Here is a 14,803-nt window from a genome sequence, read left to right on the forward strand (position 1 = left end):
ACAGAAGAATAACAGAAGACAGAATTCAAAGTATAATTTCATTCTGACACAAGGCCAAGATCCATAATTGTAATGAAACAGCCTATATCAAGCTCTGAGCTAACCAGTTGTTTGTGGGAAAGCACCTTCCTATTAGCAAGCTTAACCAGAAAATAGAACCAACTAATGCTTCAGCAGGAACACCGTCATAGCCACTAATCAGTAGGTGCAAGTGTAGTGACTCTGCAAGTGTGGGTGTGCAAACTGACCTCCAAAGTTGGCGAGCCGTCCGATCCTTGTGACAGGAACCTTCCTCTCCCGGGCCCGCTCACTGAGCTGTACCAGAAAGAAGAGGAAAGGAAAACAAGAAATCCACAAATTAAATGGGCATATGGTCAGATATCTGCAAATTCAGACCGCAACTTTAAAAGCACTTGAAGAACAACTCTGTTACAGAAAGCTTTTCTTGAACACTGAGCCTTACATATGTGGAGAGATTTTCAAGTGGACACACTGCAGAACAGATACACCATGAACTGAAACATACACTAGGCAGAGGAGTGGATAAGAGGGTTGGAAAGATAGAAGAGCTGACAACCATGTTTAGAAATTTCATTTTTTACCTTCACCTTAGCAACCCTTATATTTTGAACATAGAGGAGCAGCACAAAGCCAACCCAAACTTAATTCCACCATGGAATTAAAACTCATGGAAGGTTATCAGGTTCAGAGTACTGTAGATAATCCCACCACACACAACAGCTGGAGCAGCAGAAACATATACAGTTTCATCAAAGCAATATCCTGAATGAGGGAACCCACAGTAGCATCTGATACTGGGTTTGGGGAAGGAGGCAGAAGGTCAGAGCAGATGATAAGTGTCTCCATTGTGAATTCTGCTGTGGGCTTTCTTTACTGTCTTACACAAGGGCATGAAGCCCTAAAGTAACAATTGTGAGCTATTCTACTTTCCAGCCTACAGGACATTACCCTCCACGCCTAGAAGACCTGCAATGCGCAGTACAGCAAGCCACAGCCTTCACTGAGAGGAACTTGGATTCATTCTTCACAGCCATAGCAAAACAACTACCAAAACGGAACAGGGCCCTTCAAGGAGAAGACAGACTCTAGGTCAGTCTTCAAACCTTTGTATCCTACAGCTGTCCCCACCTATTCAACATTTCACCCCAAAAACTGGGGTGAAATACAGACCCATCACTACCGTAACATTCATCAATAATTACATTTAGTCCTCCCTTATGAAGAAAGGCTAAGGGAGCCGGGTCTCTTTAGTTTGGAGAAGGAGACTGAGGGGTGACCTTATTAATGTTTATAAATATATAAAGGGTGAGTGCCACGAGGATGGAGCCAGGCTCTTCTCAGTAGGAGATAGGATAAGGGGCAATGGGATCAAGCTGGAACACAAGAGGTTCCACTTAAATTTGAGAAAAAACTTCTTCTCAGTGAGGGTGCCAGAGCACTGGAACAGGCTACCCAGGGAGGTTGTGGAGTCTCCTTCCCTGCAGACATTCAAAACCCGCCTGGACATGTTCCTGTGCGACCTCACCTAGGCGTTCCTGCTCCAGCAGGGGGGTTGAACTAAATGATCTTTTGAGGTCCCTTCCAATCCCAAACATACTGTGATAATACAATGAAGGAAAGGAGAGCTGCTGTTAATGTAAAACTGAAGTCTAACCCTCTGTATGCTTGTTAAACATGCTCTCATTCCATAATATCTGATATAGAAGAGGCAGGCGTGAAAGCAGAGCCTGAAAAACTATTGACAGTTAAGGAACGCAGGGACTTCCCTCTTTTGCCTCCACAAAAAGGAACAGCGAAAGAGGAAGAAATGAAAGGAACACAGGAGAAGGTAAGGACAAACCAGTACAGAAACCATGGTCCTGAGAATCCTTAATTATAAACAAACAAACAAACCAACCCACAACATACCATCTGTTTGTAGGGTTTCTGCTCTGAACCTGTTTTGGCCTGTCTGGCTTTATCAATATCTTCAGCTGTTAATCCACCAACAGAGGAATGGTCTTGGTGAAAAGCCCTATTTTGTCCAAAGGCAGAAGCAAAAGGATTTCCAAAGTCCCTAAAGCCTCCAAATAACCTTGCATCCACTTTGGGAGGGAAAGGCTTCTGACCCATGCCAGAATCTCCAGTCTCACCAACACTTCTAAAAGGTCCATTCGTAGCGTAGGAGTGAGCAGGGCCTTCACTGCTGTGTTCATGAGGCTTCCCAGGGGCAGTGGAGAAGTCCATTGAAGCATCTGAGGGCTCTCGGGCTGAGAAGTCATAGTCTTTCCCAAAATCCTCACTAAGATCAGTTAAATTCTCCCGCTGTTTGCCTAGTTCCTGCAAACAATAATAGAAATACTTTAAGAAAAGAACTTAAAACCTGCTCCCTACTCATCTGTGGTCCTCAGAGATAGCCATGCAGATAGGCTGTCCTGTCTGCACAATATGTCATTTTTTGAGACTCTGGAACTGCAGACATTCACAGTAGGAGATGTGGAAAAGGAAGACACTGAGGACACCTGGGATCACTGCCAGTCTTTTAACCCCACAGATGGGACAAATTCATTAACAGCTTCTCAAATACCCGTAACTGGAGATGCCTTGCTCTGCATTCACTGCCAGGAAGGGTCACCATTTATGGAGTTTACTAGAAACAATACACTGCTCAGAAACAACAGGTAATGGGAGCTACAATATCACATAAGATATACTTAGGAGGGACAACAAAAGGCTAAACCTCATAATATTCTGTTCTTACCCCTACCCTGCTCCTTCCTCCCATGCTGTCCTTAATCATGAAATGTCAGCACTTTCAAGCCCAAAGCTACCCAAAGCAATACCAGATTATAGACAAAGTAAGCTCAGCCTTCCATGACCATGACATTACCCACTGCAAAGCACATTTCACTACTCAGCCACTAAACTATGGCAGGGTATGCTGTCATCCCAAAGTAAATAAAATTCTGTGCTTGAATCAAGGATAGCATCATCAGACACAGCAACACTCAAAGAAAGCCTCTCCTGACAGTCTTTTCTGTTCTGTCATGACCTGCAAGAGTTGCCTCACTAAGTTCAGATATTTCCCACCACTTTTTGATGTAAAGGAAGAACAAAAATTAAAATAAATAAATAAATAAATAAATAAAAATAATAAAAAAAATCAGCCAGCACCAGAGCACTATCTCCAATTTACTTGCTACTCATCATATGGTATTCACCTGTCTCAGCAACGGCAATACCATGGAAGAACTAATAACTTTTACAGCAAACCAACAGGATTTAAAATCCTTCCGTGGTCAGGTAAGCGGGCAGCATATTTTAGGCTCTTTCCTAAACACTAATTACATTTCCGCTCCTTACAGAAAAAAAACAGAACATGGTCTTTCCTGTTATTCAGCAGGTCTTGTGCTATTCTGAACCTCAACATCACGGCCGAGGGTTGAAGGAGAAATCTGTTTACAGATGGGGACTGCAGCCACGCACTGACTGATGATTTGAAGCAAGAATGCCTCTCTGCTTCCATACTTAAGTTTTAAAAAGCATGTCAGACAGCCACAGATCAAGAAAAGTGAAATACAGTCACTCAACATAAAAGCTTTGCTTTCTTCTGAACAGAAAAGCATCGTAGCTTCAGACCACAGATTTCTTACTGAGCTCTGCTTCAGCAGCAACTTCTCCTGCAACTCATGTACAACACCAGGCAAATGTTCTGCAGGTGTGTTCATGGGGAACATGCACAGAAACAGAAGAACATCGTATCTCTGTCTCTTCTTGGATGCAAAAGGAAGAAAAAGGCAAGACAAAGCATTGTCTCCATAAACTCACTTAGGGTATTTCTATTGCAGGCTTGCATAGAACCAAGGAAACACAGGCCCAGAGTCTAGGACTGAAGCTATAGGAGACTGCTGTGATAGTCAAAGCTTATTGCATTTAAAAAAAAAAAAAGCCAACACCTCACTCATTAGTTTCTGCTTCAAAATCATGACTTGAACTGCACTGTCTCCTAAAGGATGATAAATGATGATTGGTTTTGATTTAGAGAAGTTATTTTCCTCATACAAGCCCCAGGTTTGCAAGAGACAGCAACATTGCAAATGCAAAGCTTTTCTAAATCCATGCCCATGTCTGCTTATCAGAAGCTGCTGGGGTGGTTTTTTTTGGTTTGGTTTTGTTTTTAAAAAAATGAGTTCAGCTTTTCTTATGTTGCTCAACTGAAAATCAGTTCTGAAAACCCAGCCTGGGCTGCAAGTAATGAACATGCAAACACCCGACCCTGAACCATTCTGAAAAATATCTCATGCACCAATTCTTTAAAGAAAGGAAGAGCACTGAGATAAATCCAATTCACTCTATAAGAGCTCATTCACTTAGGCAAAGGAGAGGTAATCAATTACTTAAGTTTGAAGGAGACTTTAAATAACAAAGCTGCTGGCCAATCTTAGCAAGACCTTGATCTTTGACAAGATAAGGCAAGTGCTTTTCATTTTCAGCATGTCCTAAACAGTCGGGAATGGAAACAGAAACACTCCACAGTAACATTCCCCTCCCACTCCTGTCCAAGCACCTACAGCACACCACAGAAATCTTGGAGAATTCCCAAAGTATTGCAACATCTGTGTTATCAATCCAGCACTTCAGTGCTAGGTTATAGTTCGCGATTCAAGTTCCTGGCCACTCTCACAACAAAACCAAGAAGTACCTGGCGGAAGAGCTAAACATCAGACTAGACTGTGCACAAAGAGCTTTGCTTACTTACCTGCATTTTCCCCAAGGCAGAACTGAACTGTTCTTCAGCAGTGGCCTGGAGGGTCTTTGCAATGGTAACTGCATCGCCCCCCATGAGCACCTGCCGAAGCTGTCCTGCTTGGGTTTCTACGACTGCTTTACTAAGCTTTGTCAAGCCCTTCACCACCATGATGGCATCACCCGCCATGACTGATCTCCTTCTGTGCTGAAAGATGAAAAAGAAAAAAGGCAAGAGGTCAATGAACAAGTTTGCAACCAGTTTCAAGTCACCTAAGAGCCAGTGGCATATCCCAATCCCTTTCCACTTTGGCAACCAGCCACCATGGGAACTTGTTTGCAGCTCAGATAGCACACAGGCCAGCCTGAATGACAGCTCATTAGCTGACATTACCAGGGAAAGCCAGAACTCTCCTTACACCTGTTCATGAGTTAGGATAGTGTTCCAGGACTCCACACAAACATTCAAGTTACCATTGCCCAGGGGAAGCAAAGACACATAAACGTCAGTAACACTGCAAAAATGGTCTTGATTTCTTCCAAATGTTTAAAAAGGATTAAAAGCATTAGCATGTAACATTTAATCAGGCCCTGGAACATATTCTCAGTGCCTGATAGCATGGATGAAGCACACTGACAACTGTCACATCCCATTCCTGCCCTGGAGCTATGCCTGCTCATTTTACACAGCCAAATTTCTTCACCCCCACACCAGTCAGGAAGCTTTGTCTGTCCTCCAAGGGCAGTTTGCTCAGCCCTCCACTTCTAGCTCACTCTGCTACTTTTAACTGGAAATTTAAGTACTCTCAGAACACGCACCTACCACAGCATTTGCAAAGTTCTGCACTACTACACAAAATTTTTTACTCAGTCCCCCTTCCTGTTCAAGAGGCACTCCATGTCAGATTCATAACAGTCTGTGCAATTTCAGTGTCCTCAAATACAAACTGGGCACTGTAGGATGCAGGCCAGTGTCTGAGAAGAGCAAGTTTCACCAACTCCTTTGTCTCAGCCTAGAACCAACTCCACACCAGCTCTTCTACAATCCCTGTGGTTCATGTAAAAGGAAATCAGGAATGGCTGGGATGCCCAAACCATTTTGCAGAGATCTTCACCTTATTTCACTCATGTCCCACATCTTTAAAGCACAGTCAGGGTCATAGTTCCTGGGCTGGCCCAGTTGCACATCCTCCCACCTTTACAGACACGGAAGATAGAGATGCACAGTTGACACAAGATGCTGCCTAAGGTTCAACCTTAACCACAGAACATTCTCTGTCTTGATCCGTAGAAAATAAATCTTCTGGCTGTGATAGGTACCAACCACTACTCTAAGGCCTGATATTTTAGTTATTTCCTAGGTGGGTACATAGACACGATTCATTTTTAGAAGTTAACCTCTCAACACTCACATATGCACAACAGCTATAAACATTAATACACCAATACAATACATTGATACAAGTGGTTCTGAGCCAACAGTATCCATGGTATTACACCCTGCTGCAGACCACAAGCAACTGGATCCAGTTACCTTCTCAGGAAATGCAAAGCCTGTCTCAAACATGTCTGCTGTATCAGTCACACAGGAGAAGTATGGACTGCTGCAGCCAAGTTCCTGGATAAGTACACAAATTTGCTGCCATCACACAGGAGACACGTGGATTACTACAGCTGAATTTCAGAAACACATTATTATATAATACAAGGTAAAGCCTGGTTGCTGGAGTATTTGTTCAACAGCTGTTAATCAATTATTAAAACCAGGAACAACTGCTGTAGCCAGGAGGAGAGTACTATATAACACATGCTTTAAATATGGTTGTTATAAAGACAGACAAGTGTTGACAACAAATTTGGGCTTAATGGGTTCGCTATAAAAATAAAAACCAAGCCTACCCCAGTCATTGTTCTGTGGTTACCTTTGTAAGACCTGTCCATATGCTCCAGACTTGTAACCTGTGTTATTTCTGAATCTCTCCAGAGTTTAATGACTAGGGTTGATTTTAGCATTGTGTAACACACTGTTAAACTTGAAAGCTGCTTGTCAGGTAAGGAAATATACTTTGTCAACAGGTAGCATTTATTGCCCTCCCACATCTTCACTCTGGAAATTTCCGCATGGATCTCACTCAAAGCATTTGCCTGCAGTCCCTGAAACCAACACCACACTACTGTCCTAGCTGAACTGAGACACTTCAAACGTTGCCACTACTAATAAACACGTGTTTTTGTAGTCACAAGTATTAGAAGCACAGGAAAGCTTGAATGCAAAAGTTCATACCCTCCCTCCCTCCCTTCCAAGAAAGGCAACTAAAGGTAATGCAGTATAGATTCATATACACTTGGACAACACACAAAAACATTCACTTTTCACATAGATTCTTTCTAACCAGCGATATTAAACCATATCCTTCTTTCACCCAAAAGCAGCTGAAGGATTTATCTTGAAGTGACAGTTATTATACACTAACTGTGCACTCAAAAAAAAAAAAAAAACCACCATAAATCTTCCGACAAAATCACAGGGACACTAATGCAACCACAAATGGAAAAAACACATTGCATAATGCATGCTCAGCCCCCCGTTGCTAAATATATCAACAAGCAAAGAGGACCAATTGCCCTTTACAGCTTTGGCCATAAACAACAGCACTGGGCACACGGCTGCCGATAACCTCCCCACTTCCATGCAATCATCCCCGCTTTCCTCTGCACAGCAGCTATAACCACTGAGGTACCGTGCAAGTGGTTTGTCAGCTCAGAAGCATCAGCAACATGCTCCTGTGCAGCGCTGCCAAAGAACAGGCTATTCTAACAGGCCATTTACCCCAGCACCTTGCTGAAGCACAGCCCTCCCTGCAGCAAACACAAGCCTACAGACAACTGACCTGCTGTTTGCAATGATCTTTCAGAATCTCTGCAGGTAGCTCACAGACTCAAACAGAAAGCACAGTACAAGCACCAAGGCATGGCTCAGCAAGGACTTCAGAGGAAAGTCACCAACAAATAAAGGCTGAGAAGGAGGAACATATTTTCATATTCATATTCTTGCTTTTCAACAGAATTGTGTCTGTAAGCCATCTCCTTCTAGTTCCTCATCTTTTCTACACCAAGACCTCACCTTTAGCAAAGCATGGTCAGGAAAAATCAGAGGAAATAAAAATATATTACAACGATTAAACCTTTGGCAATAGGCATCAGGAGCAAGAAAACATTCAGGTAATGTCCATACCCATCACCAAGCAATATGAAAGTGGGAAAGAATAAGTGCAATGAGAACTGAACTCATACTGGAGGCACCTTCCTAGGTTATCTAGTTTTGTAGATCCCACATTTAGCAGGACACATTGGTTAGTTATCCTGGGAAGGACACAGAAACTAATGAGGTTAGCACAACCAGAAGAGAAAAGCATGAAAGAAAATAAGTGCTAGATAATCAGAAAGGGAAAAGACTGCACCCCCAAAAAAAACCACAAGAATTAGGAAAATTACCTTTTTGCTCCAATGAAAAAGCAATAAGCACAAGCAAGGACAAGAGACAAATACGGAAACACAGAAGAAACATGTACGTCCAAGGAGAAGGCTGGTACATATCCCCAATGATACACTCGCATTAATGCCCAGTACAGACAGCAGGCATGGGATTTTCACCCGCACCTACAGCAAGTTCTATTCATGTCACTACTAAAGCAATAAATAAATGGCATAAGCAAGCTCTATCAAAAACAGATTTAAGGAGTGGTTTCAAACAGATTGTACAAAGTCTACATCACACTTGATGTGCCCCTGAGTGCTCGCTATCTAGCGCTAGCAAAGCAGAACACTCCCTGCAGACAGTAAGGACAAGTCAGTCATGTCTACATGAGCTGCCAGAGTGCCTGCTAACCTGCATTGAAGGGGGCTGACAAGTGTCAATGATGATCTGTTTTTCAAAAATAGACAGGGTCACAGTTCTTGCTGAGGGAACTTTTCACAGTCGAATGAATGTCTGGAAAACACCCAGACCTTCTAGCAGGAGGAAGCTAGAACGTACACAAGACAAAAGCTCATCTACTGTTGAAAAGTAATAATAATAATTTTAAAAAACACACAAAAAAAACCAGGAACAGAAACACAAACAAAAACCCAAAACAAACAAAAAACAAAACCAAACAAACAACAAAAAACCACCACAAAACTGCAGCAGTTTCACAGTCACCCACATTCCCACCCTCAGGTCTGTGAAAGTTTTAGCTGCCATCTTTATCCCTAACTTTTCTTTTAGATAAATGAGAGAAAAATGAAAAATATTAGGTTGGACAGGCAGTAAGGCAGATTACCTTTCCTTCAGAAATGTGATATTTAGTTAACTGGCTGTATGCCTTCCCTCCCTTCCTATTAGCCGTTATCATAATCACAGTTCTCTTAGTTGTATGTAAACAGGGATTACAACCCTGGAATCAGCATTACAGCTGCCCATACCACCAGAGCGAGTGTGGCAACAGTATGAAATAAAAGTCATAAACACCACAAACAAGATATAGTTGACCAGGTATTCAGCATATTTGTTCTGAGGCTATAAGCCAGCAGTTGTCTAACTTCAAAATAACTATCTTTCATTTAACTGCTCTGTAACTGATCTTTTTGAGATTTTTCCATTTCTTTTTATGTGTGTTGCCATACCAACCCTTTCACATGGTCCTTTCATTCATAGTCTTTTTCAGTTCCATCACACACCTCCCCACCAGTTCCTTTTATACCAGATTTCCAGGCCCCTGCCTAGACCTATTTTCATTTAGCTGGATTCCTTGGGTTGCAGCTGACCCAAATTTCAACCATGCAGGGCACAGAACAAACTGCATTTTAAAAGGAGAAAGTTGCCCTCGTCCTTTGAACTAAAGACCTACCTTGCTTATCCTTCATTCTTCCCCCTCCCCACATCACCCACACCTTGCAGCTCCAAAAGAAACTTCTTCAGAGATCTAACACACAACCGAACTAAGGACTCCTATGTTTGAGTCCTGTCCCATGGCTTTGACTCAGGCCTCCTTAAACTGAATTCATCAATTCTCTGAAAGCTGCTTTAAAACTACCCTTGCACAAAACAGCTTGCCAATGCCATTTAAAACAAACACCTTTGAAGGGCAGGCGGAACTTGTTTACTCTCTTATCATTATAATAGCAGTACATGCACTAATAAAAGTGGTCTGCTTGGCAGACAAATGCATCTTTTCACCAAAACTCAGAAGGCTCAGCAGTCATTTTTGGCAAATGACAGCAAGCTCAAAACTCAGTACAGGCAATTTTCCCCATAGATGGCTTGACACACAACATAAGAGTGAAAAGAATGCTTGGACACTTCAAAAGTAAGCAGAGTCTGGTTTATTTTAGGCAGAGATACCTCAATGCAAAGTGAATGCTCTGGACTGACTGCTCTATTTACTTCTTTCTGGAAAACATCTTGGGACCTGCAAAAGCGTAGTCACAGTCCACGTGCCTGGAATTAACAGAGCCTCTTTCTACCCTGGCCATGGATCTAGAAATAATTAACTCACAATTAAGATCCTAGTGCAAAAGCTCATTCCCTCATTACAGGCCATTTCCTCTGCTGATACATCTTGACACAATACACTAATAAATTCTGTCGTGGGTGTACATTGTTTCCCATTACGCTGAGGTAGACCCAACTCAGTCACTGTGATTTTTCAGGCTACCATTTGCGCACCCCCCTCCCCCCTCAAATGATTTCTGTGCCTTTTTGTGGGAAATAAGTATTTGCAGTCTGAGGTGAAAAAAAAAAAAAAAAAAAAAAAAGAGTTCCATTTACCTCATTTGCAGGCCTTTAAAATTTAGTACTTGGGCAACAAAGATCTGGGCCATTGGGCCAACATTACAATCCAGAGTTGTATTTATATCTAACATCCTACCTTTGTGTTATCAATGTTACCAAGAAGAAAGGGAGGAAGACCAAAAGAAGACAAAGAAAACCCAAGGGTTTTCTTCTGTTTATGCACTGGGCAGAGCTTAGAACAAGCAATTTCATTGCCTCCTGTGTGTGACTCAAAAGCCATAAGTAATTCTGATAAAGTTACTTCTCATACATGTGGATCTTTCATCCAGCAACAAGGACAACAGTATATTAAAATCAAATGGAGTGTGACCACAAAGCACATATATCAATATGAGATACAGGCAGATGCCACGTTTGAAGTATGTACTTAAGAAACAGAACTACTACAAGTTGAATTTACACCTTTATTTGGTTTTATGGCAAGCTGACAGGAAAGCACAGTTCACTAGTTCCAAGTCATCCCTCTGTCACTGTTAACATCCCATATCACTTTAAAAGATAAATCACCACATTCAGGTGGAGCAAGTCTGACCAGTAGCATTTATAAAACGGTCACACTAAAGCTCTGCTAATCGAATTCAAACGCTGTGCTTCAAACAAAAACTAAAGGCTACAAACATCTCCCTCAGCTTTGCAGGGCAGCTCAACACTTTCAGAATCACTTCACCAGTTACAGTAGAAGCAAACACCCAAGCCCAGCTCCTCCGATGCACCAGGAGCCCGTCCCTGCCCAATGGCCAGCTCTGCAGCACTAAGTTGTGTGGGGAACCAACACAGCTCCCGGCCCATCTCATGCTCTGAACTAAAATACAAAGTATAAAAGAGGGAGGTGATCGGTTTGCATTTGATTATTTTTTTTTTTGTGGCATACGCTGTTATGTTGTAATTGTTTTTATTGGAAGTTTTAAGTTTCTGAAAGTGCACCAAGTCCAATTTGGGAATTGGAAACCAATAAAAAGTTATGCCTCACAAACAACTGCAGATTCTTTTAGACTCAAATACAGCATTACTTAAGATAAAATTCTTGAGAAAAATAGCAGCTCTTCCTCCTGCACTTAAAACACACATCAACCTTAACTTCTAGATCTCAAAGAGCTAAAGAAACAGAGCTGATAACAAAGTTCTCCACTTAAGAGGCGAGAGAACAAGTCATTCACCCAAAGTTACACAGCATGCCAGTGATGGAGTTGGAAAAGAATGACAGCTCTCTCTGGAGTACATGGATCCTTACAGCACACAGCCTATACCCAAGTCCTTTAAATATGCACTCCTATAGAGCAAAAAGAAACAAGGATTTATAGCCAGTTTGCTGATCCTCTTAACAATGTACTATTAACAGTCATATCTTAATAATTGTAGGTTTCTAGTCAGAACCTTTCTAAATATAACCTCTGGAAAACTAGACTGTAACTGTACTATACATCTCTCATCCTCAGGAGTAAAAGGATCTTTTCCTTATTATCCTTTTTATTCACCGGGACAGAACCATGCACACTACATGGAGTCACTACTCTGCAAGGTCAGTAGGAGGTACCCCATGGGTGTCCCTCTGGGTGGCACACAAACATCCACCGCTCAAATGGCAAACATTACCCTCTCATTACTGCCATGAACAGCAGGTCAAACACCACAGCCTCTCGCTATCGATCCTGCACGCATGCACATTGATATAGATCCCTTGCCCTGGCAGCTCAGGTTAAGTTCAAATATAGTAACTTACAACACATCCTAGTCTATTCATAGCCCCCTTGCATACTGGCATCCTAGCTATGGGAGCCTTCTTTTTTCTGGCCATGCCAAAACCCCCTGTAAGAAGAGGAAAAACAGGATGCAAGAAGAGGATCATAGGCAAAAAAATAACTCGAGAAGACATAAGTTGATCTCTGTGCTGAAGGGGAACATAGCCTATCAGAACATACAGCTCCCTGATTACAGCTCTGCCACAGTCCTCAGCCAAGTTATTTGCGTCAGTTCCTACTTAGCACAGGTAGGTAATTTTGACACTAGGATAAATAATAGTAACAAGCTCTAGATTTCTCACAACTTACTATTAAAGCAAATCTGCAAGATCTCATACCTGATGTAGAACCTATAATCTATAATCATGTATGCTCTCTCTCTGTATAGATTTTGACATTATATTCTATACAACATAAACATATTGCTTTTCTGAACTAGAAAAGACAAAGTCTTAAGCAACACATATAGGCACATTTGAAAATCCCAAACCTCCCAGAGCAACTTCTGAATGACCATGCTCCACAAAGCTTTGCTATGCAATGTAAAATTCTGGGCATGTTGATTTTAGAAGAATTCTCTGAAAGAAACACTGGACTCACTTGCAGCATACTGTCCAGTTCTTCTGCCTTCCTTCTCTTTCCTAGTCCTGATTATTCTCTTGATAAGTACGTTGACCATATCAAACTACATGAGCCTAAAATGAGCATTTAACATTCCCAAATTGCACAACTCAGACAGCAGAAGAGCTGTGACATTTCAGAGTACTACACCAAGCCATTTTATAGTACATTTGTTCAGGACATCCAGAAAACCCAATGTGTGCAGGTGGTTAAAAGGAAGATACAAATAGCAAAAAAAGGGTGACACAAAGATTTCATCTACACACAAAACCAGGACAATTGGTAGGGACAAAACACAGTAAAAGTAAGTGGAAGCTATCACCTGCACAACACAAAACAGTTCTAGGACCACCTAGATCACAAGCAGACCATCTCTCGTGGTGTTTCCACGTACAGAATCTGCGTATTCTTTAAGTAAAAGACATAGCCTTATGTAGGTTAAAAAAAAAGAATACCACTTACAAAACTTTACTTTTTTTTTAACTCTGTATATGTATGTAGATTTGTTTAAGCAGGCATACAAATCTGTCAAGCCAACTCCATGGATTGACAGCTGAGTTTTTCAGAGCAACTAGTTTTCTTTTGTTTGCTGTCAGACATGTATAGAACACTTCAGATATTGAACAACTGCGAATGTAAGATGCTTCACTTCGCTTTGTACCTCTACTGACTGAAAAAAAAAAAAAGGGCAAAAAAGCCAAAACAAACAAAAACCCCAACACACACAGACGCCATTAAAATAAGGTGCAGAAACACAACGGTGCAAAGAAAGGGTAAAACTTGTGTGCCTTGTTATTTCCTCGTCTTTCTCACCAGCTTAGTTTAACTTTGCCACCTACTGTAATGGGAGGTGGCATCTAAAAAATGAAGAGCATTTTTGAATCTAAAGATAGGCACGTGTCATAATAAGCTTTCAGTGCTGGGTGAGAAAGCAGACACCGATCAAACCCCCTCCCCTCAGAGTTTACAGTTAAGCTTGCATTTTGGCTCCATATGTGAATAACTTATTTTCTTCTTTAGGTACTGAAGGAAAGCACTCACTCGCAGAACAGGCAGCACTTCTGTAAAACAAGCGGAGAGAGAAGCTGCTCTTGTACAGATGCTCTGCTCCAGAATATACAGCTCAGCAAGTCAAAAAGCCTCTTCCAAGACTCCCTTAAACAGTTTCAGAGGGAAAAAGCCAGGAGACCTACATACACACAGGACGTAGGACACCTAAATCCTGCTGCACTCACTACCTCCATCCTAAGCTGAACTGTTCACCCGTCAGTACAGACACATTTAAGGAATAAAATAGATGCTTATTCATGCATCAAAAGCCAAGTCCTGAGATGGGTTTCAGAGGCCATCTGGATCAAGTGAGCTATACCATGCACACTGACATACAAGATAAAAGACCACAAGACACGTGCCATCCCTCACATGATCCTTGTTAGAACAATTAAACAGCAAAACCAAACCAGTCTTTACCTACAAAGAAACAAAAAGCTCTGTCACCAACCACCCAGTCTAACATGAGGGAAGTTAGAAAGCAGGAATTCAGCTGCTGTCCCTCTTCCCTCTCAGTTTGTAGAAAATAAAAAAAAATGCAGCCTGACAAACAGGGTGTGCAAGAACAGACCACCACTTGCCTGTAAAAGGACTACTGCAGGACTAGAAGCCAAAAACAGTTCTGTTCTTGCTGCATGGATGCAATAGGAGCTATTATTAACCTGTTCTAAATATCACAAATGAAATAACCAGAGCTGCATTGCATAGCACAGAATTCTCCTTGACAGCAATGAAACAAGGTGATCAACACTCAGTTGGTAAACAGGGAAGGGAATTCTCCACATCTTCTGACCTTTTCTTCTACTTATCACAC

The 14,803-nt window shown here is 41.8% G+C and overlaps 1 protein-coding gene across 2 annotated transcripts in view; it reads right to left on the reverse strand.

Annotated features, from left to right (window-relative positions):
* Positions 1-14,803, reverse strand: part of COQ8A (coenzyme Q8A) — a 47,626-nt gene that overhangs the window by 30,722 nt on the left and 2,101 nt on the right. The window contains exons 2-4 of one of the 2 annotated variants that reach the window (XM_065834851.2): positions 4,760-4,954; positions 1,930-2,340; positions 249-315 (exon numbers count right to left, since the gene is read on the reverse strand). In XM_065834851.2, coding sequence (XP_065690923.1) covers positions 249-315; positions 1,930-2,340; positions 4,760-4,936 — 655 coding nt within the window. In that variant the 5' untranslated portion in view covers positions 4,937-4,954. The remainder of the gene's footprint in view (positions 1-248; positions 316-1,929; positions 2,341-4,759; positions 4,955-14,803) is intronic. The other variant, XM_071805940.1, reaches the window with a different exon arrangement.

This window comes from Patagioenas fasciata, chromosome 3 (genome assembly GCF_037038585.1).
Source record: "Patagioenas fasciata isolate bPatFas1 chromosome 3, bPatFas1.hap1, whole genome shotgun sequence".
Classification (NCBI taxonomy): domain Eukaryota; kingdom Metazoa; phylum Chordata; class Aves; order Columbiformes; family Columbidae; genus Patagioenas; species Patagioenas fasciata.